Here is a 24,242-nt window from a genome sequence, read left to right on the forward strand (position 1 = left end):
ACAGAACACCCCCTCATTAGGTGGGCCATTGTTACTTATCATGATTTTTAAAATTATCCCTTTATGCCTCTCTTTTAACTGATCACAAACCCTTGAGGACAGAGACGGAGTCTTATTAAATCTCAAATCTATATTTCATGGGGGTTAATAGGGCACCTGGAACATGGTAATGTTTTAAAAATTGTTGAGTAGGGGCACCTGGGTGGCTCAGTTGGTTAAGCGACTGCCTTCCGCTCAGGTCATGATCCTGGAGTCCCAGGGTCCAGTCCCGCATCGGGCTCCCTGCGGGGGGGGGGGAGGGGGGAGAGTCTGCTTCTCCCGCTGACCTTTCTCCTCTCATGTTCTCTCTCTTTCTCTCTCTCAAATAAATAAATAAAATCTTCTAAAAAAATTGTTGAGTAGAACACTGAAATGTGTTTGGAGAAGAGAACCCAGACTAAATAAGAAGCCTTACAAAAAGAGGACCCTGGCTGTTCTGTCAGGAAATAGTGATCTGGCACTTGTCCCGTGTGTTTCTGGACCTCAGTTTCCCACCTGTCCTGGAAGGGAATTGAAGTAGGTGATTCTTTCCAATGAAAAATTCTGTTTTAAATGTCGCTGGAAGGGGAGAAAGAAGTAAATGCCCTGGCCATCTGACGCAGTTTAAACACTTGCCTTGGCTTTATGGTCAAATAACAATAATTTCCCAAAGGTTGAATGTCAAAAGGGGTAGCTGAAAAACCCCAGACGCTCAGAACTTTCCCTGGCTCCATTGACAAAAGTGACTTCCCACGCTTTGCCCACAGAGGGCATCCCTGCTCATTGATATGTAGACCGGGCTCAGGCAGCTGCTGAAAGCCTCCTCCGACCGCTCTTTTTTCCCTCCGCCGTCATCTCTCTGCCCCCACCCCCTTCCCGTGGAATCTTCGCCTGATCCAGTTCGTTTCCCTCCGGTCTCCGCATTTTCCCTTCCAGCTCTCCACTTCTCTGGATCAATGGATAGTACAGCTCCAACTCCCAGCTCGCACACCGCTGGCAGACACCCCAGTAACAAGTGAGAGCGCTCCACCCCGCAGACCCCTGCCTCTCCTTCCTCGGTCCCTTTGGCTCTTGGAAGAAAAACCAACAGCATCCCCAGCTCTCATGCGGATTTCGCTTTTTCAACTTTACCCAGCCGCGGACGGGGAACCAGCCTCAACCTTTTAATGCACAGCCCCACCACAGGATTGCTTTCTGTCTCCTCTTGGTCCCTTCTGGATATTCTCTTTATTGATGACTCCGGAGCCCCGCGGAGAGCTGTCTTCCCTCTTCGCACTCCCTCTGTCTCCTTGAGTTAGTTTTCTAAGGTTTTCCCCGGAGCTCGGCATCTCTTGGACCGAATGGAACTTTTTGCTGCCTCCTTTGGCTGCTGATTCTGTCAGTGGACGAGGAGAGAGGCACAAGAAGCGCAGGGGAGGTGGAGAAAGAGGTGGAGGAAGAGGACGAGGAGGAGGAGGAGGAAGCCAAAGGGGCTCGGCGCGTGTGTGTGCATGTGTGCATGCGTGTGTGAGTGCATGTGTGTGAGTGCCGCCGCTGCCCAGGACCTCCGGCCCCGAAGGTGTTGGCTGAAATATGGAGAATAGTCTTGGATGTGTTTGGGTACCCAAGCTGGCTTTTGTACTCTTCGGAGCTACCCTGCTTAGCGCACATCTTCAAGTCACCGGTAAGAGCTTCTTTCCTTTATCCGCCTCTCACCCATCCCCATAGTTACCCCCCTTTCCTTCTAATTTCATCTGGGGAGTATTACCATTGGGGTATCGGAAGAAAAAGCAAGATGATCTGTGCTAGCTCTGCTCCCCCTCTCCTCGCTGATGATAAAAGACTGGAAGACTTCCCCCCCCCCCCCCCCCCGCCAGGGTGGAGGATGTTGGCAATTGGGGAGAGGGGCGCCTCTTTGCTCTTTTAAATCCGGTGCTTGCATCTTTCATTTTGCAAATACTTGAGTTGGTTTGGAGAGCTCACTGACTTGGGGCAGGGAGGAGGCAGGTGATGGGGATGTCGTTGTAAGGAATTGGGTTGGATCCTTAAAGCCTTGGAAACCTACTGAGAAGGGGAATTGGGGCAACAGGACCGAGTAGGGAGGTCATTCATGGGGTGCTTTGGGGAAGTCTGTGCAGAATGTAAGTAGTGGCACTGAGTCATTTGTATGTGCTTATGTGCGTCTCAGGTTTGGATTTTTAGCCCTGATGATTGAGAACCAAGAAAGGGACAGCTAATGTGGTTGGGTACTTTGGGCGAGAGGATGGTGGTGCCCAAAGAAGCAGAGAGTTGCCAGGAGGAAAGAGGCATGTTTTATTTTTATTATATTTTATTGTATTTTATGCAGTTAGCAAGATAAGTCTCCATATATCTCCAGGATACTTCCAAACTCCAAATAATTGCTATTCCGGGGATCCAGCCCCCTGGCCCTGACATTTGGCGAGCGCAGTTTCTAATTAAAAATGTCAAAACTGGGATTGGATTGGGTTATAGCAGGAGAATGGGATCTAAGGGATGCTCAGGGCTGCTGCAGTCTCCTAATACAGAGCTGGGGGTTTTCACGGGCAAAAGAAGGAAAAAAAATGCAAAATGACTTACTATAACATCCATTCATTTTGCTGGGCCTCACCACAAGTGTAGGTAGGCACTGGGATACAGGGGGCGGACCTGGCAAGGAAGGAGAGGGGAGCAGCCGACTGAGCATTCAAATCCCTTAGGAAACTACCTTTTCCCTTTTCTTTATCCGAAAGGAGAGGAGGGAGCCTCTGGCAGGGGCCGAGCATCGGTTAAGAGTCCTCAACCCACGCCTTAGAAATTAACAGGGAATGGAATGTGAATCACTGCAAAGCGCCCTGCCGCCCCGGAGCCCGCAGCCCCAGCTTTCTTGTTCCGGCTAAGTGCTGCAGGGTCCAGGGTTGCGAACCCCGTGGAGAAGGCGCCTCTCCCCGTGGCTAGGGACTCAGTCGAGCACGGGGCCAGCGGAAGGCTCCCCAAATCCTGGCACCGCCGGAATCTGCGCATCCACACCAACCGGACTCCTCACCTTCCTTTGGCCTGACAGAGCGAGCTGAGCGAGAGAGTGAGGGGTGTGTGTGTGTTTGTGCGTGCGCGCGCGCCAGACTGATCGAGCTAGTGAGAGGGGTGTGTGTGTGTGTGTGTGTGTGTGTGTGTACACGCGCGTGCTCACAGCCGCATCTGCGCGACAAGCAGCCTGCGCTCCCGCTCCCTCCCTCCCTCCCTCTTGGCCGGTCCCCTCCTCCTCCTCCTCCCCGTCGGTCGGTCTCTCTCTCTCTCTCTCTCTCTCTCGGAGCTTTGTCCTCGGCAATTACTCCCTCTGAAGGTGGGGGTGGGGGGGTATCCTCTCAGTAATGAATAGGTGTCTTTTTTTTTAAATTCCCTCCTCACTCGATGCTAGAGGCTGCTTCGAGGAGGACCCTTCTCCACAGAAGACAGAGTTGCGCTCTTTCAGGCAGTTTTTGGGACACCCCCATGGAAGGGAGAGGGGACGTTGACTGGGGGCATCCTTCAATGCGTGGAAAGTCTACTAGGCTGGGCCCGAAGTACCTTGGCTGAAAATCTTGCATTAGACAAAGGTGCGCAAAAATGGACAATGACGTTTTGTCAATTACACTGAAATATCCTAATACTGTTACCCAAGTGACTTTGGCCAGCGGTGGGATAAATGAATAGGGATTTATATATGTTTTACTTATATCTAAATTAAATATTCCCTTCCCCTTTATTTTTCTTATTTAGAGATCTGGGGCCATACAGTATTACTGCTTTATTTTAATTTCAACCTCCTTTCCACAGACAAGTCTATGCTTGAAGAAGCAGACAAACATATGCATATACAAAGAGATATGCCTGTGGATAGGCTTGTGGGTCTAAATTGTCACGCTTTTCTATACTTCTGAATCTATTGCTTGTTAATTGCAAATGAATTGTGACGCATTTTTGCAGAGGCCCTGGGAAAGTAGATGATGCAGTTTTGAGATATTGCTAATTCTCATCAGTCTGGTCTTTGCTCATTAATCTGTTCTCCTGTTTTAGCAGCAATTTCGCCTCTTCAGGAACGTGGAAGGGAATTAATGCTGAAGAAAGCATGGTTCACGCTATGAAAGGACCAGTAGGAGGTGCCCTTAAAAAGGCCAAATGCCTAGTTTACCGGGAGTGAATTTCCCATTCAGCAGGATGTTTCAAAGACTTTGTTGATTGGTAACAAAGGATTATGGAGACTAGCACAATAGCACTGGATATTTTCTCACTTCCTAGATAAATTCTGAAGCTGCTGTAGATTTTTATGAAATCATTGTGACCTAACAAAGGGCATCTTAGAATAGTGTTGGGGTAAGACTAGATGGCAGCTTTTCAGTTGGCTTTTCTAGATGCCATCTCCTTATATATTTGACTTGAGCCACAAGCAAAAGTACTAAGTAGAGTCTCGAGATCTCCAACGAGATGAAAATTTTAAATGTGAGATGTTAATGAATGCAATAGCAGATATACACGTCCATTAAGGAATTCTCTATATAGGAAGTACCCCTTATAATCCCCCAACGGTAGCAGATCAGACGTCCCCTTCTGGATTTTTGCGTTGAGTGGAGCTTGGCAGTCTCTGTGGGTGCCTGGGCAGCCTGGGTGTCCACTCCTCTGTGAGGGTGGCAGTATGACTCGCCAGCGACCTGTCACAGCATCCATTTCCCACACAGCAGCAGTTATCCTCTGAGTTATGAAGCATGTGGAACAGCCACCACATGTGTTATATGTGAATATATTAGACTCAGTGCATTTGCTTTAATGCTCTTAAAAGCTGGGCTGGCTTGAGCTGCTGATAGGCATTTTTTTCTGGGGAGAGATTTATAACTTCTCAGTGTGTATGACTTACATTTATTCTCTGGCAAGTTAACCTCTCAGCAAACTTATTGTTTGCATTGAAGAGGAAGAACTTTAATCCTATCTAAATTCCTGAATGCAGCCCTGCTCAAAGTTTCTTTTGGAGGACAGGGTATTTGCAGGCTGTAGAATGGTTTTCTCAGAAATGGGAAACTTGACTAAGCGATATGAGGAGGTAACTTGTGGGTAGAAACAGGATATTTTTATTTTTTTTCTGGAGACCGAAGGGTTGGCACCACTAGAGGAATCCCAGCACTCTCTCCTCAAAAGCAATCTTTTCTGAGAGGAAATGTTTTTTCCCTCTCTGGCTTGAATCTCTACTTTCCTACATCCAGTCATCTAAGATTCTTCAAATGCATGTGATTTGTTCCGGGAAGGTTTTCTGCTGCACACAGTGGGGTCCTCTAGTACCATCTCCCTCCTTTGGAAACCAGCCCTGACTTAAATCTTGACTTCTCAGCCCAGACTACTTGTTCATCTTTAGGTAATGCCACGTGTTTACAGGCAGTGCTGAAGTTTCCACACAGTATCTCTCTTTCCATGGAAGAGATTATATTTGGGGCCCTAAGATTATATTTTGAAGGAAATATTCTTTGGAGAATTTTTTGCCACCCTAAACTTTGCATGTAAATCTTCCTCCTCCAGCTCCTACCAGACAGGATAACTCTAATAGAAATGAGAATAGTTGTTTTTGGCTTTCTCTTCAATGAAAACACAATCAGAATCATACAAAAAAAGGGGATTTCCACCTCCACATGCCCCCTTTCCAAATGTGTGACATTGGGCTGAATTCACATAGTGCCAGTTACATAAAGACACTTCTGGAAACTGTCATGATTTCACTAGTGTGTGAGCTCTTCTTGCCTGGCTATAGATCCTCCCACTTTCTTTGGGTATGACCTGTATCGCTCTCAGGAACTTGCGTCAAGTTAGGAACATATTGCTCTGTTTTGGTGTTTCCTACACAACACGAGATAGAATGATACATTTTTTTAAAAAAAAGATTTTATTTATTCATTTGACAGACAGAGATCACAAGTAGACAGAGAGGCAGGCAGAGAGAGAGAGAGAGAGAGAGAGAGAGAGAGAGGAGGAAGCAGGCTCCCTGCTGAGCAGAGAGCTGGATGTGGGACTCGATCCCAGGACCCCAGGATCATGACCTGAGCTGAAGGCAGAGGCTTTAACGCACTGAGCCACCCAGGCGCCCCTGAATGATACATTTTTAGTGAATTAATCTACCTCAGATGATAATCTCTTAGATGAGCTGTATACCCAAATCTCAGGAAGTCTTAGTTTGCCTATGTAAGGAGAATAATACCCACTGAGGATTACTTGATAAATTAACTGAAAATGAAAAGTCACTGGGTTCTGGAGAAATACTGTGATCCCTAAAGTGGAGTGGTACACACTGTGTACATTGACAGCTCACAAAATGTGAATGTGGAGAATCGTTTTTTCGTTTTGATGCTTCAGAGGAGGATTGAAGAGTTTCACAAATTGTCCCAACACTTCTACCTTGAGTCATAGACTGGGTTCGATCTCACCCTTGACTAAAACACACTGAATGGAGCACCCACGTGCTGCCCAGCACATGGCTCTGTAGTCACGAGTGGCCTGCTGACTTCTCTCCAGCCAGGCTGGAAGAGTCACAGCTCTCCTCTTTAAACCCTATGGCATCAGTCCTGCCTGTCCTGATACAGTCCAGGAAAGGCTTTGTCACCGTGAATCCTGGCCCCTGGCGCATAGCCACTGTGTTTAAAATGCTGTGTTATACTTTGCACGGTCATGGGGATTTGTCTTAAAAATGAATTTTTAGAATTTTCATGAGTGTTTCTTTTAGTGGAGAGTGGAGTTGTACTCTGAAGACAGCTGAGTAGTGCTCTTAAGACAGGAAACTCTGACTAGTGGCCTCTCAGCTAGTATTATTGAAGTTCTAGAGCTCATCAACATTAAGAAGATACAGGAGTGCGTACTAGAGGCTAGTAAGCAATGCCAACCCAGACATGCTGTTGTTTTCAGGAAGCGGTTATTGGGTTGGAGTAATATAACTTTAATTTTCTTCCAAGTTACTACTTATCAAAGGTCAAAGCATCTCTTAGTAGTAGTATACTATCTGTAGCATGGCGATGACCCATTTTTTCTTCAAAACAAGACCTCAAGTAAAGCAAATGCTAAACCTGTCGATAAGACAGGATGAATGATCCGGATTTTTTCCCATATAGACCAATTAAAAAAATATGCAAGATAAAATTACGTGTTACATATGCCAAGTGGTTAATAGCAAAAAATAGAATGCAAATTTTTGTGCACCTTTGTAATTGCAGCTCTCAGGTAAAATTACAGTACAATTTAGAACCACACTTTTGCTTCCTCCCACAGTGGAGTTATTGATTCCTTATCTTATATTTCTCTAGCTTAGCACCGTACTAACACGCAGAAATATAGGTCGGCTGATTGATGATCAAAATTACTATAGTGCTTTAAAGTTCTTTGACAAATTTTAGCCCGAGGTTAACAAAGCAGCCCCATTTCACTCAACCGTTCAGCAAATATGTTTTCCTTAGTAGTTTAGAAATGCCTGAACTCTGTCTGGTGGTATGGTTTAGAAATATGTAGTAAGGCGTACAGTGGAGTATTCCTTTTTTTCCCACTATTGATGTTGATTTGCCAATGGTAATGCTAGTACATGCTGCTTTTTGTAAATAGCTTCGAACAACCATATTATTCACAGCTTTCATTTCTTGGGGGGAAAGTTCAACCAGAAAACACACAAATCATTCCATATTTATTGATCATATTTTTAAAGTCTATTATTATGACATGTCTTGGGTGGGAAAATTTCTCTTCTTTGCTAAATTCCCTAAGTCCAGTGCCTATAACTCATGTCTTATTTTCATGATGTACTTTAGTTTAATTTCACAGATCCAAGTTCTGTGACTTCTTGCTTACTCGTTCATCTCACAGTTTCCAGGGAGGAGGCTTCTTTATATCCCTTGTGATTCTTACGATGGTACTTCACCATCATAATGCTTCAGGGGTATGTGTTTCAATTTGTGGGATTTTGCCCTCATCCTTCACTCATCCTTTAAAGCTTGGTTTTTGCTAGGAGTCTACTCCTGAGAGTACCTAGGGCAAAAATAGTCCACTGAATTAATCTTTATAATGCGGTCTAATGAAAATACCAACTCATTCGTGCATTTTGACCTAACAGGGCTAATGACTCCAACATTATTCTAGCATCAAAAATATTCTTCAATATCTTTGACAATTTTATAAGAGAACAGAGGAGTTAAACAGTTAATATAAATGTTATCTACTCATGTCAGTTTTCTCAGTAACAGAAATTTGTGGTTAAATGGGAACATTTTTAGATTTCCTTATTTTTTCAAGGTCTTTATTGACTCACTTAGCTGTTTTAAGAATGTTAGGATACAATATAATCTTTCTTTAATAAATCCAAGTTATCACCGTGGCTCGGTTATTATGTTACCTGATATTATAGCAGTGAATTCTGAAGATATTACATCATGCAGGGCTGTTTATTTTTCCATCAAGTGGCCATGGGTTGCTTCTTTTCTTTTCTTCATACTTTTATTCCTGATTTATAAAATGCATTTTATCTATTTGATTGGGTCCAGCTGGAACTTCTTCCTATTGTGAGACTTCTTCAAAGTAGTCCTTTTCTTTTCTACTTTTGATTTTCTAAGAAATAAGGGACTGAGGTTTTTTTTGTAGCTCTGTCTAAAAAGAGATTCTAAATCAGGACCAGAGTCCTTCCTAGAGGAAAAGAGCTAATTGGTTTAATCTAATGGGTTTGTAAACATTTCTGAAATTTATTATTACTTTGGATGTCATTTTTCTTCATGAATCATGTTTTTCCTTATTAAATGAGGATGCAGACTGCATAACTTTTAGTTATGACACTATATGATTTTTTATGAACTACCCTATATATACAGTGCTTGCTAAAATTAATAATCCATTGACGATCATGATAATAATTATAATGAAACAAATAACCCATGTACCACCAACGGTTTTCTTAATTTTATGTTAATTAGCCTTTTGCCTTCATTATAGTTTTGCTGCTTATGTATGCATCTTTAGAATATTACTTTGCTTTACTTGTATTTAACCATTATGAAATAAATGTATGCATTCTTCTCTGATTTGCATTTTTACTAAACATTAAATATTTGAGATAGATGTGAGGGTTGATGATGCATATTGCTGTATTTCAGACTCTTTCTTTGCTTTATAATATTCCATGATATTAATTAATCAGACTTTGATCTACCATTGATGGACTTTTGAGAAGTATTTTCCTTTAGCCAGCAATGATGTTATGAACATTCTTATGCATGTCCCCAAAATTAAATTTGCCATCCTGTCTAGAGTGCATATACAGGAGTGAAATTGTTGAGTCATAGAAAGGACATCTTTACTCTTTGGAGGCGGTGACAAGTTTCATCTATTGAAACTCTCACCAAGAGCATAGAGAAGTCCCCTTTGCCCCATGGGATGTGAATTAGCATCTCACTGTGGTTTTAATTTGCATTTCCCTGATTGTTAATAAGGTGAACATTTTTTCCCCCATACATTTAGTGCTCATTTATGATTTGAGCCAGATAATTCTATTATTCTGTTTCTCCAGCTGAACAACCATTTGCTTTGGAGGTATCAATATTGTCAGTAGTTATTCTGCTTTTCCTACTAAGCAACCTTTTGCTTTTAGGCATAGATGTTATCAGTAGTCTAACTTTTAGGAGGTTGTTGTCTGATACTGTATCATGCTTATTTTAGTGCAGACTTTCCTTAAACACCTTCCAAATGGAAAACAGACACTTAGCCACTGTAAGATTATTAATTATCTGTAGCAAATCTTGCCTTGTCAGTATCCTGCCTTATCCTTATGATTTTGTCTTTGTAACATATGACTTACAAGGAAGCAGGGTGCTGGGGTACGAGGCTTAATCTGATATATAATCCCCTGAATATCATGAAACCCAAAGACCACCGAATCACATAAGTAAAAGGGGAGATATGAAGACTTGGTTAAAAATCTTAGTCTGACCTTTTGAACTTGGGTATGTTTCCAGCACGGTAAAATACCTAGACCCAGGGTCACTGTTACATATATGACTGGGGGTTTCAAACATTACCCATGTTTGCACACCTCCCAGTTTTTGTTTGGGTTCATAATTGTTTCACCTGTTCCCATGGGGAAGACTAATGAAGGGCCCCGGATGAAATAAAGCAATGGATATTACAGCAGTGGCTTTGCTGGTGTGTTGCCTCTGTTTTGACTCATTAGAGACATGAACCAAGGCTGAGACATCTGAGCAAACCCTCTGGACCCAGAGTTCTCAATCCATTGTTGCCACATCTTTTCTCAGCCTCATGGGATCCCAGAAGAATTTAAATTAGAAAATCTGCAAAGCCTTCCCTTTCATGTCTAACGTCTAGGCGAGGCTGTTCCCTGCAGGACAATTTCTAGTTATTTTTTCTCTCCGGTTTGAGACATCTCCAGGGATGGTTTGTTCACTGTTTCCCTTGGGAAACTTTTCAGCAGCATATCAGTTCTTACTGTAAAAAATTTATTATATATTTCACCCTTGATAGTTCCTGTTCTAAATGTGTTTCCCATTGCTCCTGTCACCCAGCTCTCTGGCTCCTATTTTCCCTTTTCAGTGACATTCTGCCTCTTCTATGCAGAAGCACGTTAGGTAATTCTGGCCTCAAATCATTCTTGTTTTCCCTTCCTAGTCTTCACTTGATGAGACTATAAATACTTTATTTAGTCTTTCTCCATACTCCTCCAGAAGCTTAATCATGTTTACTTTTCTTACCTGAACTCCCTCTAGTTTGTTTATATCTTTCTGGCCATCAAGGGCCCCCAGTTTAATGTGCTTTTCCAAGGAGGCTGTCCCGAGTCATATATTAGAAACTACAGATTTAGCAGAGTCTTTGACTTATTGTATAGTCATTCATGGGGACACATTTGTCTCTCTTCAAATCTGTGTTCTCATCTTTTATATAGGACTGTCAGTGCCTAATAAAATCATTGAGGTATCACAGGATCAAGTAAGATCAAGAGGTTGATTCAAGATAATAGTTACAGAGCATTTGCTATGAGTTTCAGAGAATTAAATGAAAGTCTTAAATGTGTTTCTGCCCTCCAAGGGTTTGTCACCAAATGAAGGTGACGGGCACAGACATGGCTAAATAGAATATGGGGCAGAATGAAGTCCTCACTAAAAAAAGGAACACAAGCAAAGTGGGGGCAGACTCTGAAAAATATCAACCACAATATTTATGCATTATAGCATTAATATATTAATATTACCCAGATGGGCTGACAGAGCCAATTCACTCATCCTTGTATTTTTAGGTTGATTGGCCAAAACAAAACAAAAATAAAAGGAGGGAGGGTGAAAAGTTGTCAGTCACACTTATCCCAAGCTGTAAGTATGCTAAGAATGAAGATACTGGAGGTATTCCTGGTAGATCAGATGACCTGTTGCTATAAACCCATCCCTAGACTTCTATGACCCATTTTTTCCTTATTTGTTGAGTGTGTGCCAGGCACTGTGCCAAGGCTTTATGGAGTTTTGAGCCTAGTGAATGCAAGTGATAATCACATAAATATGTTAATCCATAATTTTTAATGAGAAAAGGCATTGAAAAAAAAAAACATGTATTGTAGAAGTGTGACTTAGACTGTATATTAAAGGAGTCGTCCCTGAGAGAGTTGTGATGGACACCTGAAAAATGAGTTAACTTAATTAAAGAGGGGATGTTTGAGAGGGGTTGGTAAAAAAACGTGAGCGCAAAGACCCTGTGGTGGTAGAAGCATAGTGAAGTCAAAGAAGATCAGTGTGTCCAAGGCCTGAAGAATTAAGCATTATGATGGCTCAGCTGAGGCTGGAGAGTACTTTCGGATCCTCTTTCTCATACACAGTTTACTGTTTGAATGGACTGAAATGTGTCCACAACAAAGACCTTCTTCTAATCTCAGCATGGTCATTTAAAAATTTAAGCAAACTACATAGGCAATCTTTGTCCTGATTTTCATATTATCTATCAGGTGTGAATTTATGAACCTATCCTCTGTGTCTAGAAATACCTTAGGGGGTTTTGTGGACATACCTAATGTGATAAAGGAAAGGAACTTTGAAGAGTATAAAAGACTAGCAAATGCAAATGATTATTAACAAGCATGTGTAACAGGCTACTCCCCCCTTGGAAAGCCATCACCATGTAGAGGGAAACAGAGCTTCACCTTTCCTACACAAGTAGGATTGTCCTGGTGTTGTTTCTTTTCACTATGGCTGCCTTTGAAATGGGTGCCTGATCCCTCTTAGTAAATTAAACAGAAAAACTGAAACTAAGATTTTTTTTTTTTTTCAGATTATTTTCCCGGTATGTTCACATAAATTTTCTCTCCATTACTGTTTCTTAAAAACATGGATGAGTATTCTCTTAGTTTTAAGTTACAGCTCAGGTAGAAGTCACTGAGCTTGCAACAGTCCCCACCCCCTGCGGCGAGGTGAAGTCCCCACAGCGTCCTGAGTGTGGTCTTTGGTGTGATGAGAGGTAGTGCCGCCCGTGGAGGAAAGCTCTAGCTAGTGGGCTTCACCTTGGCTTCCTCACTGTGGAATGGAGACAAAACCGGTCTCTCTTTTCTAACTCTAAACTGGAGATAAAATCACTTCAACATTTAGGTAAAAAAATAACTAGTCTAATCTCTACAATAAATATTCCGTAAATGCTATTTTTTTTTCCTTCTTATGGGCTAGATTTATGCTGGGATAATCTTTATAAATAAAAAATTTCCTAAGCATGGCAGGTCATCCTAGAACCTTCCTCAATTTTATTATTGCAGTTGAAGAGATTTTAAAGTCTTAGAAATAAAGACTCCAATAGCAGTTTCGAAAGCCAACCCATGCTTAGTTGAGGGCCCAGGGTTTGGGAGGCCATGGTCCCTGCGTTTGCTGCAGTTAGAAGCTAACAGGTTCTGCTGAGTTAGACCTGACACAGTGCAGTACTGCTCAAACCCGGCACCACATAACGCACCTCATGTGGATTCCTCATACAAATTAACCTCCTCCATTAACACTCTCTGATTAACCACTTTCATTTCCCACAGACGCATTGATTCTAGCCTCCACTTAGCATGAACTCTTGGAAGCGAGCACTTGTTTGGTGAATGTGTAGCGCTAGGTATAATTTGTCCCAAAGGCCTTCTCTCTGGAGGAGGGGCTCTCAGCTTGGCTGTGTATCAATGCCCAGCCCTCCGTCTTAGCAATGAACTTAGACTCTCTGAGATGAGGCCTGACATAGGGGTAGCTATTAAATCCTCCCCAGGTGATTCCAAATTACAGCCAGGTTTGAGAACCAGTGTCTGTAGGCCTTTCTCTCTTCAAAGGGCCATCCAGGGACTGGCAGCCTTTGCAACTCCTGGAAGCTTTCTGGAAATGCAGAAATTTACGCCACACCCAGACTTACTGAATTAGAATTTCTGGTGACTGAGAAACAGGGCCCTGGGACACTAGGAAAGGATCCTTGCTCTATTTCCTTGTAAACAGCTGGTGAATGGGAAAAATGCTCCAGCCATACTGGGATAGTTTGAAGCCTCTTTGTAGAGCTTTGACTTCAGGAGCTGGTCTTGCAATGGCAAATGATGCCAACATCAAAGTCTTCTGGCTTTTGGTTTCGTGGCTAATATGTTTCTTGAAGGCCATGACATATTTCATTTTCCTTGAGATGAAAAGCCCTTGAAAATGGTCTGTAGGTGTTCCATCTGCCTTTCCCCTTCTTTTTTCATTGATGCTCAAGATAAGAAGGCACATTTTAAAAGGGTCTGCTGGCTTTCATTCCATATTTGTCACCCGCCGCCGTCCCCTTTCCTCCTTAAAAATACTTAGGCCCAGGGAAAAAGGCAGGCACTTGAAAGGGATGGGGGAACCCAGGATGCTTCTTCAAACTCCCTCCTCCGTGTCTCAAGTCTGATGCTAAAAATGCATCCGTGCTCCATGTGAGACCATGGCGGAGGAGGGGGCGGTGACCCCATGGTGAACCTCACCCTGTGATTGGGAACTGTCTTCAGGCCATGAAAAGACCCAAGTGCTCCTCTGCCTGGGCTTCTGTGACAGGGGAAAGAGGGCAGAACTGAGGTTTTTGAAGAGGAAAGCTGTACAGGCAGAAAGCTCAGTGCAGGGTTTTGAAGCTCTTGCCCTGCACTGTTGGCAGACAGAAGAGCTTTAACCAGCGTGCTCCAAGTCAGACTGTACGAGAAGAGAAGACAACGTGGGGGCTCAGCTGTGCAGACGAGATCAATCTGAATGAAAATCACTAGTGTTCCTCCTGGTAAGAGAAGTTTCTGCTTAGCTCATGAACTGTAGGCCCTTTTCTGGTCCCGGTAGAGAATGAGTAGGGCTTTGTGAAAGGTTATGTAAGGCTGCTGGTTCTCTTCCCCCCACCAGAGTAAAATTCTATTCATAGAGGGGTGACACAGCCTCTCAGGGGAAAAAAGAAATGCATTTCCTACCTTATAGGTTAGGAGAGATAATTTAATCAGGCTTTAGGAAAGTATTAAGGAAGAGAGGGTGAACAAAATCATAGGCAGTGAGAGTGGGGTATGGGGAAAGAAATAGGACTGTGAGAGAACATCACGGCCCTGGTCCTGGTTGCTACAGCATTTATGGGGTGCCATTTGGGTTCCCATCCTTCTGGGACTGAACGGTTTCCCAGGAAACAGGACTTTCAGTGTTAACAAGAAGATGGACCCAGGTTAACTGGAATGGTGGGTCACCCTGAATTTTGTATCTGGAGTAGGGATCGGCCTGGGGGACGTTTTGAAGGGCATTCGACAGTGCAGTGGTAGTGTAGACATCATGTTGTTGGCCAGAAGGAGGAAGAATTGGGGAGTGGAACAAGGCATGTTAAGGGGAGCTGTTCCAACAGTCCAGAGAAAATGGGTGCCCATTTGGAGGTTTAGAAACAAATTGCACCCTTGCCCATTGTATTTGGCTTATCCAGACCTTACCTTCTAACTCTATATTAAAGTCAAAGTTGATGTCTAAAACTCAAGGCATGTGTTTGTTTGTTTTGTTTTCTTTCAGCTAACTACCTTGTCAACAAACAAACAAATAAAAACCAAATGAAAAGCCCCCCACAAAACAAAAACCAAACAAGAAACCTATCAAACTGCTTATTTTCATTATCAGGGTATCTTTTAGACATAGTAGGATGATGTATTTATTGGTGAAATCATGTCTAAAACCTTTGTGTTCATTGTGCTTGGTGCATATTAATCATTCAATAAGTAGTCATTAATGAATTGGTTTCCATATAATGATTATTCTCAGGTTTGCAGGGAATCTGAAGTTATTCTTGTGCATAGGCCAGAGAAAGTTTAGCTAAGGCTATGTTAAATACTAGAATACTCTGCTTTTAACTCGAGAAATTTATTCTTTTCCCTTTCTCCTTCTTTATGCTTGATTTTTTTTGACATGACAATATTACTCATTTTATTGACAACATTACAGATTCTTGTGAAAAAATCTAAAATCAAGGAAATCTTACAAATATTAAAATGCTGACGTGTGTGGGGTATGATGTGATGAGTCTATGGAATTTGCTCTTAATAGGCCCCATTACTAATGCATTTGGGGCATTTGTCAACTCATATGTCTGAAAATGGAATAGAATAAAATAGGTGAATAATTATTTCCTGCATCATGTTCCCAGAGATAGATTCTGTGTTTTCCCTAAAAGAATTGTTCCTGAGGATTAGGATGAGTCAAAGAGTTAAAACGTTATTTTTGTAGAAGTCAGTGGAAGCCAGGACAAGACAACAGAAATAAGAGAGTCACCCAGAATGAAAAGGTCAACACTTTGTGTGTTTCAGTGCATTAGTTAACCAGGAGAGGACCTCAGCGTTTGTTTAAAATGGCCCTCTCATTGTACTGATGACCAAACAGGGTTCCAGAGAAGTTAACTGAGCCCCCGAATTTTAAATCCAAGAATGAGTGCCCTGAGACATTTCTGTACACATGGTATTGAACCTTGGCTCTGCCAAATTTAACTCTTTGACATTTATCAATCATATTTCAGAGTCCTCATCCTTAAAACTGGGAAACCCATTGCCATATGGGTTTTAAATTTTATTTATTTTTTATTATTTTTAAATTAAGTTTTTTTTTTTTTTAAATTTTAATTCCAGTGCAGTTAACATATGGTGTTATATTAGTTTCATGTGTGCAATGCAGTGATTCAGCAATTCTGTTCTGCGTGGGTTATTTTTTTTTTTTAAACAAATTACCCTGAAGGATTAGTGTAGTTCTTGAGAACAATGTGAACTTTGCTATTTCTGTGTTTATGCATTCATTCAACAGACCGTTACTGAGATCAGGCTTGGTTTACCCATTTGTTGGCTCTTAACGGTAGATGTAAGTAGCATATGACACACTGCCACTCTTCTTATAGAGAGAATGTTTGGGGAAATAAGACCTGGGCAGATTAAATATGAAAAGGAAAGAAGAAAAGGAAAGGAAAAAAAGAAAAGAAAATGAAAGAAAAGATGATTAACCAAATGTGTGAGGAGTGTAGATAGAGGACAGGAAGAGAAATACTTTAGAAAGACTTCATGAATGCAGTGGGATTGAGCCTGGTGTGCAAGTTGGTTAGAGAATAAGAGAGGATATTTCTATATGGACATTACTCTTTGCATATTCAGGCTCTAGGAGAAAAGAGGAAGGATGGTGAGCACTTCACTTCCAGGAGCCAGCCACCCCTTTGCCATCGGCTCCAGTTCTCATCACCAGCAATGGCTCCTTGACTAGTTTTTTCCCCAACAGATTTGTAATAGCCTAGGAGAAAAAGGGAGAGAAAAGTGACAAGGTCACCTGAGAAATATAGTTGTATTACTATATTAGAAATATAGCTGTAAAATTACATAAGTAATGTAATTTTAGAATGAAGAGGTTTTGCCTGCAAGGCTTTATCTAATAATTTTAAGGAGGTCAGAAGGATAAATTGGTCAGGAAAGGATAGATGCCATCACACACCACATTTTGAATTTGAGATCTAGTGGCTGATAAGCATATTTAGGCTCTGGAACTCCTAGAATAAGTCAGTGTTTTCATCTTTTTCTTTTCAGCACAGCTTTAAAATGTGTAGCAAACTTTGGTTCAGGATGCCAGACTCTTTTATTACTGACACGTAAAGGGTGTTAGCTAGCCCATACAAGATTTTCTGTTTATTTAACAGCCAGAGGGCAAGTACCCCAGCTCAGAATTTTTAGCTTAAAGAATTCTTCTTCTGTTCTTTCTACCAAAATGCTTAGTCATACAAGGTTATGATAATTGATAATTGCTGATGGTATTTTACATCTGACACTTACATTTTCTAGTGGCTTTCCTACCCATTGTCTAAATTCATCTTTCACTACCTCTAAAATGTAGGCGAAATACTCACACATGTTTTGTAAGTGAGATTTGAAGACTTGTGATCCGTGATTTGTTTCAGATCACACAGAAGTTACAGGTTCTGTAAGAAAAACCCAAGTGTCCTTACTGAATCTGTTACTCACTAGTACATATCTGACACCTTCCAAAAGCAAGAGAAAAACAAAAAAGCAAGGCATCCCATGTTTTTGTTCCTCAAAAGTGCATGTACTTTAAAAAAAAAAAAAAAGACATCCAGCATCAAAATCTTACCTTTCAATAGCATTCTCCAATAAAAGGAACAAGAGTCACTTGGAGAAATGGTTGATTCTAGGACTTAGACTGGAAATATATGAGAAAAGTCTGAGGCATCTGATAGTGCCAGAAAGTAAGGAAGTTCTTTAAAAGAAATGCAAAACCTACAATGATGAAAAAAGTCGAAGGGACATGGGAAACAACTGAAAGCTGTCAATGGCCAATGTTGAAACAATGTGAGAAACACGATAAATCAAGTAATTCTGGATTATTAGCCCAAATACAAAGTAAACTCCCATGAGTCCATACTGCTACAAATAAATGATTGAATAGATAAATGGGAGAACGTAGACAAATCTATGCTGAAGAATTCCAAAAATTTTATATAGATAATTCACCCTCAGGAAGTGGAGAATAACCCCCACTCTTCCACAGGGGCTGTGAATAGCGACTTCTTCCAAAAAGTACAGTATGCGTGCAAGGAGGAGAAGCCAGTAGCTTGAGAGAAGAGAAGCCTGACAAACACTATGTTGGCCAGATGGTCAGGATCATCATCAATAATGATAAATCATGTTAATAACAGGTACCGCTGGTATGGGATGAGAAGGGCACTTCATCTCTGTGATTTTTTTTTTCCCCCCAAACCCATAGCCCTAGTCTGGTCATGAGAAAAACAGCAGACAAATCCTAGTGGAGGAGCATTTTAAAACATACCTAACCATTATTCTTCAAAACTATTGAGGTCACAAAAAAGAAGGATGGTCTGAGAAACTGTCAGTGCCAGGAGAAGCCTAAGGAGATGTGATGATGAAATGTAATATTCTATCCTGCGTCAGATCCTGGAACAGAAAAATGACTTTAGGTAGAAACTCAAGACATCTAAATAAAGTATGAATTCAGCTAATAATAATATGTCGGTATTGATTCATTAATTTTAACAACTGTCATATCAGTATTTTATTAATGGGGAAACTTGGTGTGAGGTAAATGGGAATTTTTTAGACTATCTGCACAAGTTTTCTGTAAATCTGAAACCATTCTAAAAATTTTTATTAAATATTAAATGAACATCTTATTAATGAGATGCTAAGCAGAGTATTTAATCCCACCAAACCCATCTCTTCCTTTTAAAATAATGTCACTCTTGTATGGTTATCTGAGAATTAGAGTGATGTCTGTATAACCCTTAATATCTCTACATCTTTCTCAGGGTGCGGTTGCATCTGCTCACAGGTCTGTGTCTTAAAATGCAAGTGTTCAGGGGTGCCTGGGTGGCTCAGTTGGTTAAGCGAGTGCCTTCAGCTCAGGTCATGATCCTGGAATACTGGGATTGAGTCCCACATTGGGCTCCCAGCTCCACGGGGAGTCTGCTTCTCCCTCTGACCTTCTCCTCACTGATGCTCTCTCTCACTGTCTCTCTCTCAAATAAATAAATAAAATATTTTAAAAAATGCAAATGTTCAGGATCCCCCTCACCACCTGAATCAGAGTCCCTGGGCAGCCCAGGAGGGACTAGGAAATAGGAATTTTGGCATGCCTTCTAGGTGATTCTTATATGCATTTAAGTTTGAAAACCACTGTACTTTGCTGTATATTCTCTTTAAACATTAATCATGGTAATTCTCTACTTACTGAGCCAGTGTTTGAGCTCAGGGTATGGTTTTGAGGCAGTAGACTTGAGTTTAGATCTTTCCGAGTGGGAGAACTAGAACAAGACACTCTACCTCTCTGTGCCTTAGCTTGGGCAAACTAAGAATGAGAAGAAGGAAATGAGAAGAACCTTGAGTTCCATGTTGACTTCCTTGAACAGCAGTGCCATTGTGGGATAGTTCTTCTCCAGGCTTTTTGTGATTGTGAGAAATTAAACCTTTGTTTGGCTTTGAACCACTGTAATGAGGTTTCTATCATGTGTGGCCACACTCAGTCCTAACTGCTGTGTGTTCCTAATATTGAGTTTTGTACTCCTCATCGTAAAACAATGAGGAACTACTATTATGTCCTGTTATAAGTGACAAAAGTGAGACACCAAGAAGTTGGCTAATTTTTCAATGGCTCCATGCTAGTCAATTTCAGACCTGTGATTCAAAACCTGCTTCAAAATACATGTTCTCAAATCCATACTGTAATTCCTAGATAAATAGCACTTGCTATTATTTTTATATTGCTGTTATTTTATAATATTCACCTTTCCTCTCCAAATGGGCAGCATTTTCCTATGAGCCATTTATTATTTAGACACTCCTAGATTATTGAGTATCTAAATAAAAACTCAATTTTCTGTTAATCGTTTTCAAATGTCACAGTTTTCACTAACAAGTTATAAGACAGCTTCATGCACTTTAATTTCCTCTGAAAAGAAATTCACTGCCACCTTATAAAAGACTAACATTCAGACTACAGCTTTGGAATGCTAATGCCCTACCTTAACAACCAGGCTAAGCTCTGAAAGTCACATATGTGTTGTGATTTCTCTCCCATTGTCGTGTAAGGGAATTTCACATAGTTTTGATATATCGTATAAATTAGGCCAACAAAGTGCTGTGCTATGTCTTCATTAAACCAGGAGACGGTAATAATGCAACCATGGAGCGTGGTCTTGCAGCCTTTGAGTTATGAACATTCAATAGCATCTCCTTACTTGTGCTTAAGTTGGCATTTGTGAGCAGCGTATAATCAATTAATCAATAACCCAATTTTCTGTTAAAGAGATGGTGCATCATTTTTTTTTTTTTTTAAATCAGGGACCATTGTATGATTTTATGAAAAGAGCCGTGTCAGCAAGGAAACTTGTTTGGAAAACATTGAAAGCCTTTATTTGGGGATGATGATTTTGCTTAACTAAGCCAAAAGTGAAATTGGATACAAATGTTCAGTTCCTGAACCATTTTATTATTTTGCAACTGCTAGAAAGGAAAGTACTAATTTGGGATTGCTGGTAAGAATGCATTGTTTTTACTCATGATTAGATATGGGTAAGCGGATTCATTTGCAAAATGCACTGTGAAAACAAACTATTTCTAAAACTTTAAAGTTCAAAACTGATGGGTTCTGTCCTATTTGTTACAAATGTTGAAGTACATAACTTGGCTTCCATAAGGTCACAGTGGCATAAGGTGGTGTTTCCGGGATGATAGAGTGGACAGCCACGTGGAGATGAAAACCTGGCCCTCTTAAAGCTTTATGTATGTTTTTATCATTATTTTTATTATAATTTCTGGTGAAAAAGATATATCTGCTTATTGTGACAATTTAAATATTATGGCAATGTTAGAGAGGGGAACTTCCCCATAACTCTGCCCCTCCCTGGGGAAAACCACTGGTCAGTGGTTGTGCTCAGTCCTTTATAGCTCTTTTTCTACCTGTCGTATAAATACTATGAGAATTAGAGGAAGAAATGTTTCTTTTTGCATCACTTTAAAATATTGAGCTCTGTTCTTGTTGTTTTTCTTAACCATGTTAGTAGACAGATAAATCTTAAAACAACAAAACAAAACAAAAAACTCAAACATTTGCTTTGTCATCGAGAGGACACGCTCAGGATGAAAATGGTCTCCACAAGACAGCTTCAAGAGAGAATCAAGTACCAGACATGGCTGTCATCTTCTTTCCATTTGGAAGGAAATAGATGAGCTCCCAGTTCTCAGAAATGGCCAACTGTTCTCTAACAGCTTGCCTCTCGAACCGTGGCCTGGGCACCAAGCATTTTTACAAGATGTCTTTGTGATGGTGTGCAAGTCAAAGTTTGAGAAGCACCATGGTAGTGCTAGTATGCTGCCTACTCAAACCTCTGTCATGTTCTAAGTGCTTGGGGTTGCTTACAAATTAGCAGTGTTGTTAGAGAAACAGCCAGTGTCACCACGTCTCCTTCATGTAACATCCAAATGTGCTCCATGGGGACTGCCTGTGGTGCTCATCAAACACTGTCAAGATCAGAACAACTGTCTCAGGGCATCCGTCCTCTTCATGAGGCCACTCCACATATCCCTCACCTTTAGTCTGAAGTCCCAAGGCAGTTACGGCTACAGCGGTTTGAAGAATTATGCTTCTTTTTTTTTAAAATTTTTATTTTTTATAAACATATATTTTTATCCCCAGGGGTACGGGTCTGTGCATCACCAGGTTTACACACTTCACAGCACTCACCAAAGCACATACCCTCCCCAATGTCCATAACCCCACCCCCCTTCTCCCAATGAAGAATTATGCTTCTTACTCCAATGATTTTTTTTCTAGTACATGTACAGCTTTCATGTACAGCTTGATGTCCTTTTGCTCATGCATATAGAGACTCATCATAATGAAATCACTAGCTGTGTGAAAGAAAACACCAGGAATATTTTTCCTTTCTTCCTATCCCCCAGTTAGTGCTTGATTATAGTAGTGATGCTGTAATAGTGCAGAAAACACCAAAGAAATGGTTGACGCGCTTCCCTTGGAACGTAGGTAGAAATAAATGTACGGTGGCTTTTTCTGCTATGATAACTTCATAGGAAAATAGTGCATTAGGTCAAAGATTCTGTCTCCTCTCTAGAGGCAGGAAAACAAAGGCATTGCTAATTTTCTCTTTCTTTCCACTCATGATCATGTGCCATTAAGTCGTTATTTCTCTTTGATTTTTTATCAAACAAATTTTCTAGTGTCACAGATTTCTTCTCTTAATGCATGAGAATCATTTGCCCTTTTTTGCACCTTGACTTTATCTTGTTGGAAAGTATTGTCCAAGAGGCCAATCAGAATTAAACTGACAACATCAAATCTAAATATTATCAGAGGTGAATTAGTGATGAGAAATAAGTTGATAAAAGTTAAAAGGAAATCTTCATTAAATTGAACTTCAACATATTTTCCTTTTCCAAGTCACTATTTCATTTCGGTTCACTAAGTTACCATTGCTAGGCCAGCATTTAAATGGATTAGATGATGAGCAGTATAGCTAGGGACCTTATAAATGCATTAAATTTGATTGATGTATCATCCAATGCTTGAGAAATGTGGTTTTGAGTTGAAACTTGGGTCTCTACTTTTCAAGCAGTCTTGAGGTTTTTTGTTTTTTGGTTTTTGTTTTTTTTAAATTTTATTTATTTATTTGACAAGATCACAAGTAGGCAGAGAGGCAAGCAGAGAGAGAGAGGAGGAAGCAGGCTCCCCGCGGAGCAGAGAGCCCGATGTGGGGCTCGATCCAAGCACTCCGGGATCATGACCTGAGCCGAAGGCAGAGGCTTTAACCCACTGAGCCACCCAGGCACCCCAGTCTTGAGGTTTCTTTTCTAGTGAAGTCAATGGGAAACATCAGATTGATGAAATTTTATCTCTGGTTTGTTGCAGAAATATTGGGGAGGAGGGGAAATCATATCTCACCTTCTGTCATTCCACTGGCTTGACCTGTAAAGATGATGAATATCAAAGAGTAAAAACTAGAAGGCCCTGGATTTTCTTTTTAATGAATCAAAGCTGAGTTTTCTATAAATAATGCATTTGGGGGAATTTTTCATGGACTTGACCACCTTCGAAAAGTTTTAGTCTTTGAATTTCTCTAAGCTTGATATGTGTGGTTCAACTATTTTATGATATCATTGCTTTCTTTCCAGGAACAATGTAATTAAACTCTTGAGTGAATGTAGAAACATGCCCCTGGCTGTGAATGGCATTTTGATTTTGAAAGCCTTCTCCTAGCTGAAGCTAATCTGTTTAGGATGGAAAGGTCAAGCAGCATCTCAAAAGCTGGAACTGTTAGACCCAGTCTCTGAGTTATTTCTTCAAAGATGGCAACCCTCTCTGTAGAAGCCTGGCCATTCCTACGAATGGGCAAAAAATGGTTTTTAGTTATATGTTAGTTACATTATCCAGTCATTTCTGCTTCCCACAGATCATTTGATGGTTATGTTTCCTACTGGGAGCTGGGATGTCATTGGCTTTGATAAGCGGTCAATTCCTTCCGTGAAGTTATACCAAGATCTCCCATAGCGCATCTCTCTATATACTCTAATTTTGAGCACTGGTTGCTTATCTGGTTGAAAACAAAATTATGGGCAATGTTAGGAATGGTTCAATTTACAATAAGTGAGATTTCATAAGTTACTAAGGGGAGGCTAGGGAAAAAACATTTGAATTCCATAATGGTTTTTATATTTAGCTCATAGTTTTTATTGTTTTCTCTTAGCATCTAAAACCTATAATTGAGTTTCTGTTTTGGGTGTGTGTTAACCCTTCAAACTAAGCCTATCAGAAGAATCTAAAAGGAAAATGGAATGCTGTAATGTTATCAAATGCTGAAGAAGGAAATTGGAATCTTCCCTTATGCTCTTTGGTATGGGCAGGATGGAGAATAGGAACAGGATCAAGCAAAACTCTTTGTTCTTTTAGGCTTCTACATTAAAAAAAATCAAAACAAAACAAAACAAACAAAAAAAGACAAAAAACTTACTTAGGCTGCTTTATAGATGCCTTTCTAAGGATTTACTTTGCTGGTGTACAGTCTAATAGGAGACTCAGAGCTCATCATGAGGTCTGTATTCAGACCAGTTTCAGCTCAGACCAATTAACAAAATTGTGCAATCAATTGGTTCTGTTTCTATTTGTGGGACTCTTATATTTTGAAATGAGAACATGAAAGTGGCAATGAGGTTCACAAGGACACCCTTCAAA

General features: G+C 40.9%; 1 protein-coding gene across 3 annotated transcripts in view; it reads left to right on the top strand.

Annotated features, from left to right (window-relative positions):
• Window positions 1–871: 871 nt before the first annotated feature.
• Window positions 872–24,242, top strand: part of DCC (DCC netrin 1 receptor) — a 1,143,668-nt gene continuing 1,120,297 nt past the window's right edge. For 2 of the 3 annotated variants that reach the window (XM_045065634.1, XM_045065636.1), the window contains exon 1: window positions 873–1,681. In XM_045065634.1, coding sequence (XP_044921569.1) covers window positions 1,591–1,681 — 91 coding nt within the window. In that variant the 5' untranslated portion in view covers window positions 873–1,590. Of the gene's footprint in view, window positions 1,682–24,242 lie in introns of all 3 variants that reach the window. The other variant, XM_045065635.1, reaches the window with a different exon arrangement.

Source organism: Mustela putorius, unplaced genomic scaffold (genome assembly GCF_011764305.1).
Source record: "Mustela putorius furo isolate JIRA1106 unplaced genomic scaffold, ASM1176430v1.1 tig00003858_pilon_pilon_pilon, whole genome shotgun sequence".
Classification (NCBI taxonomy): Eukaryota; Metazoa; Chordata; class Mammalia; order Carnivora; family Mustelidae; genus Mustela; species Mustela putorius.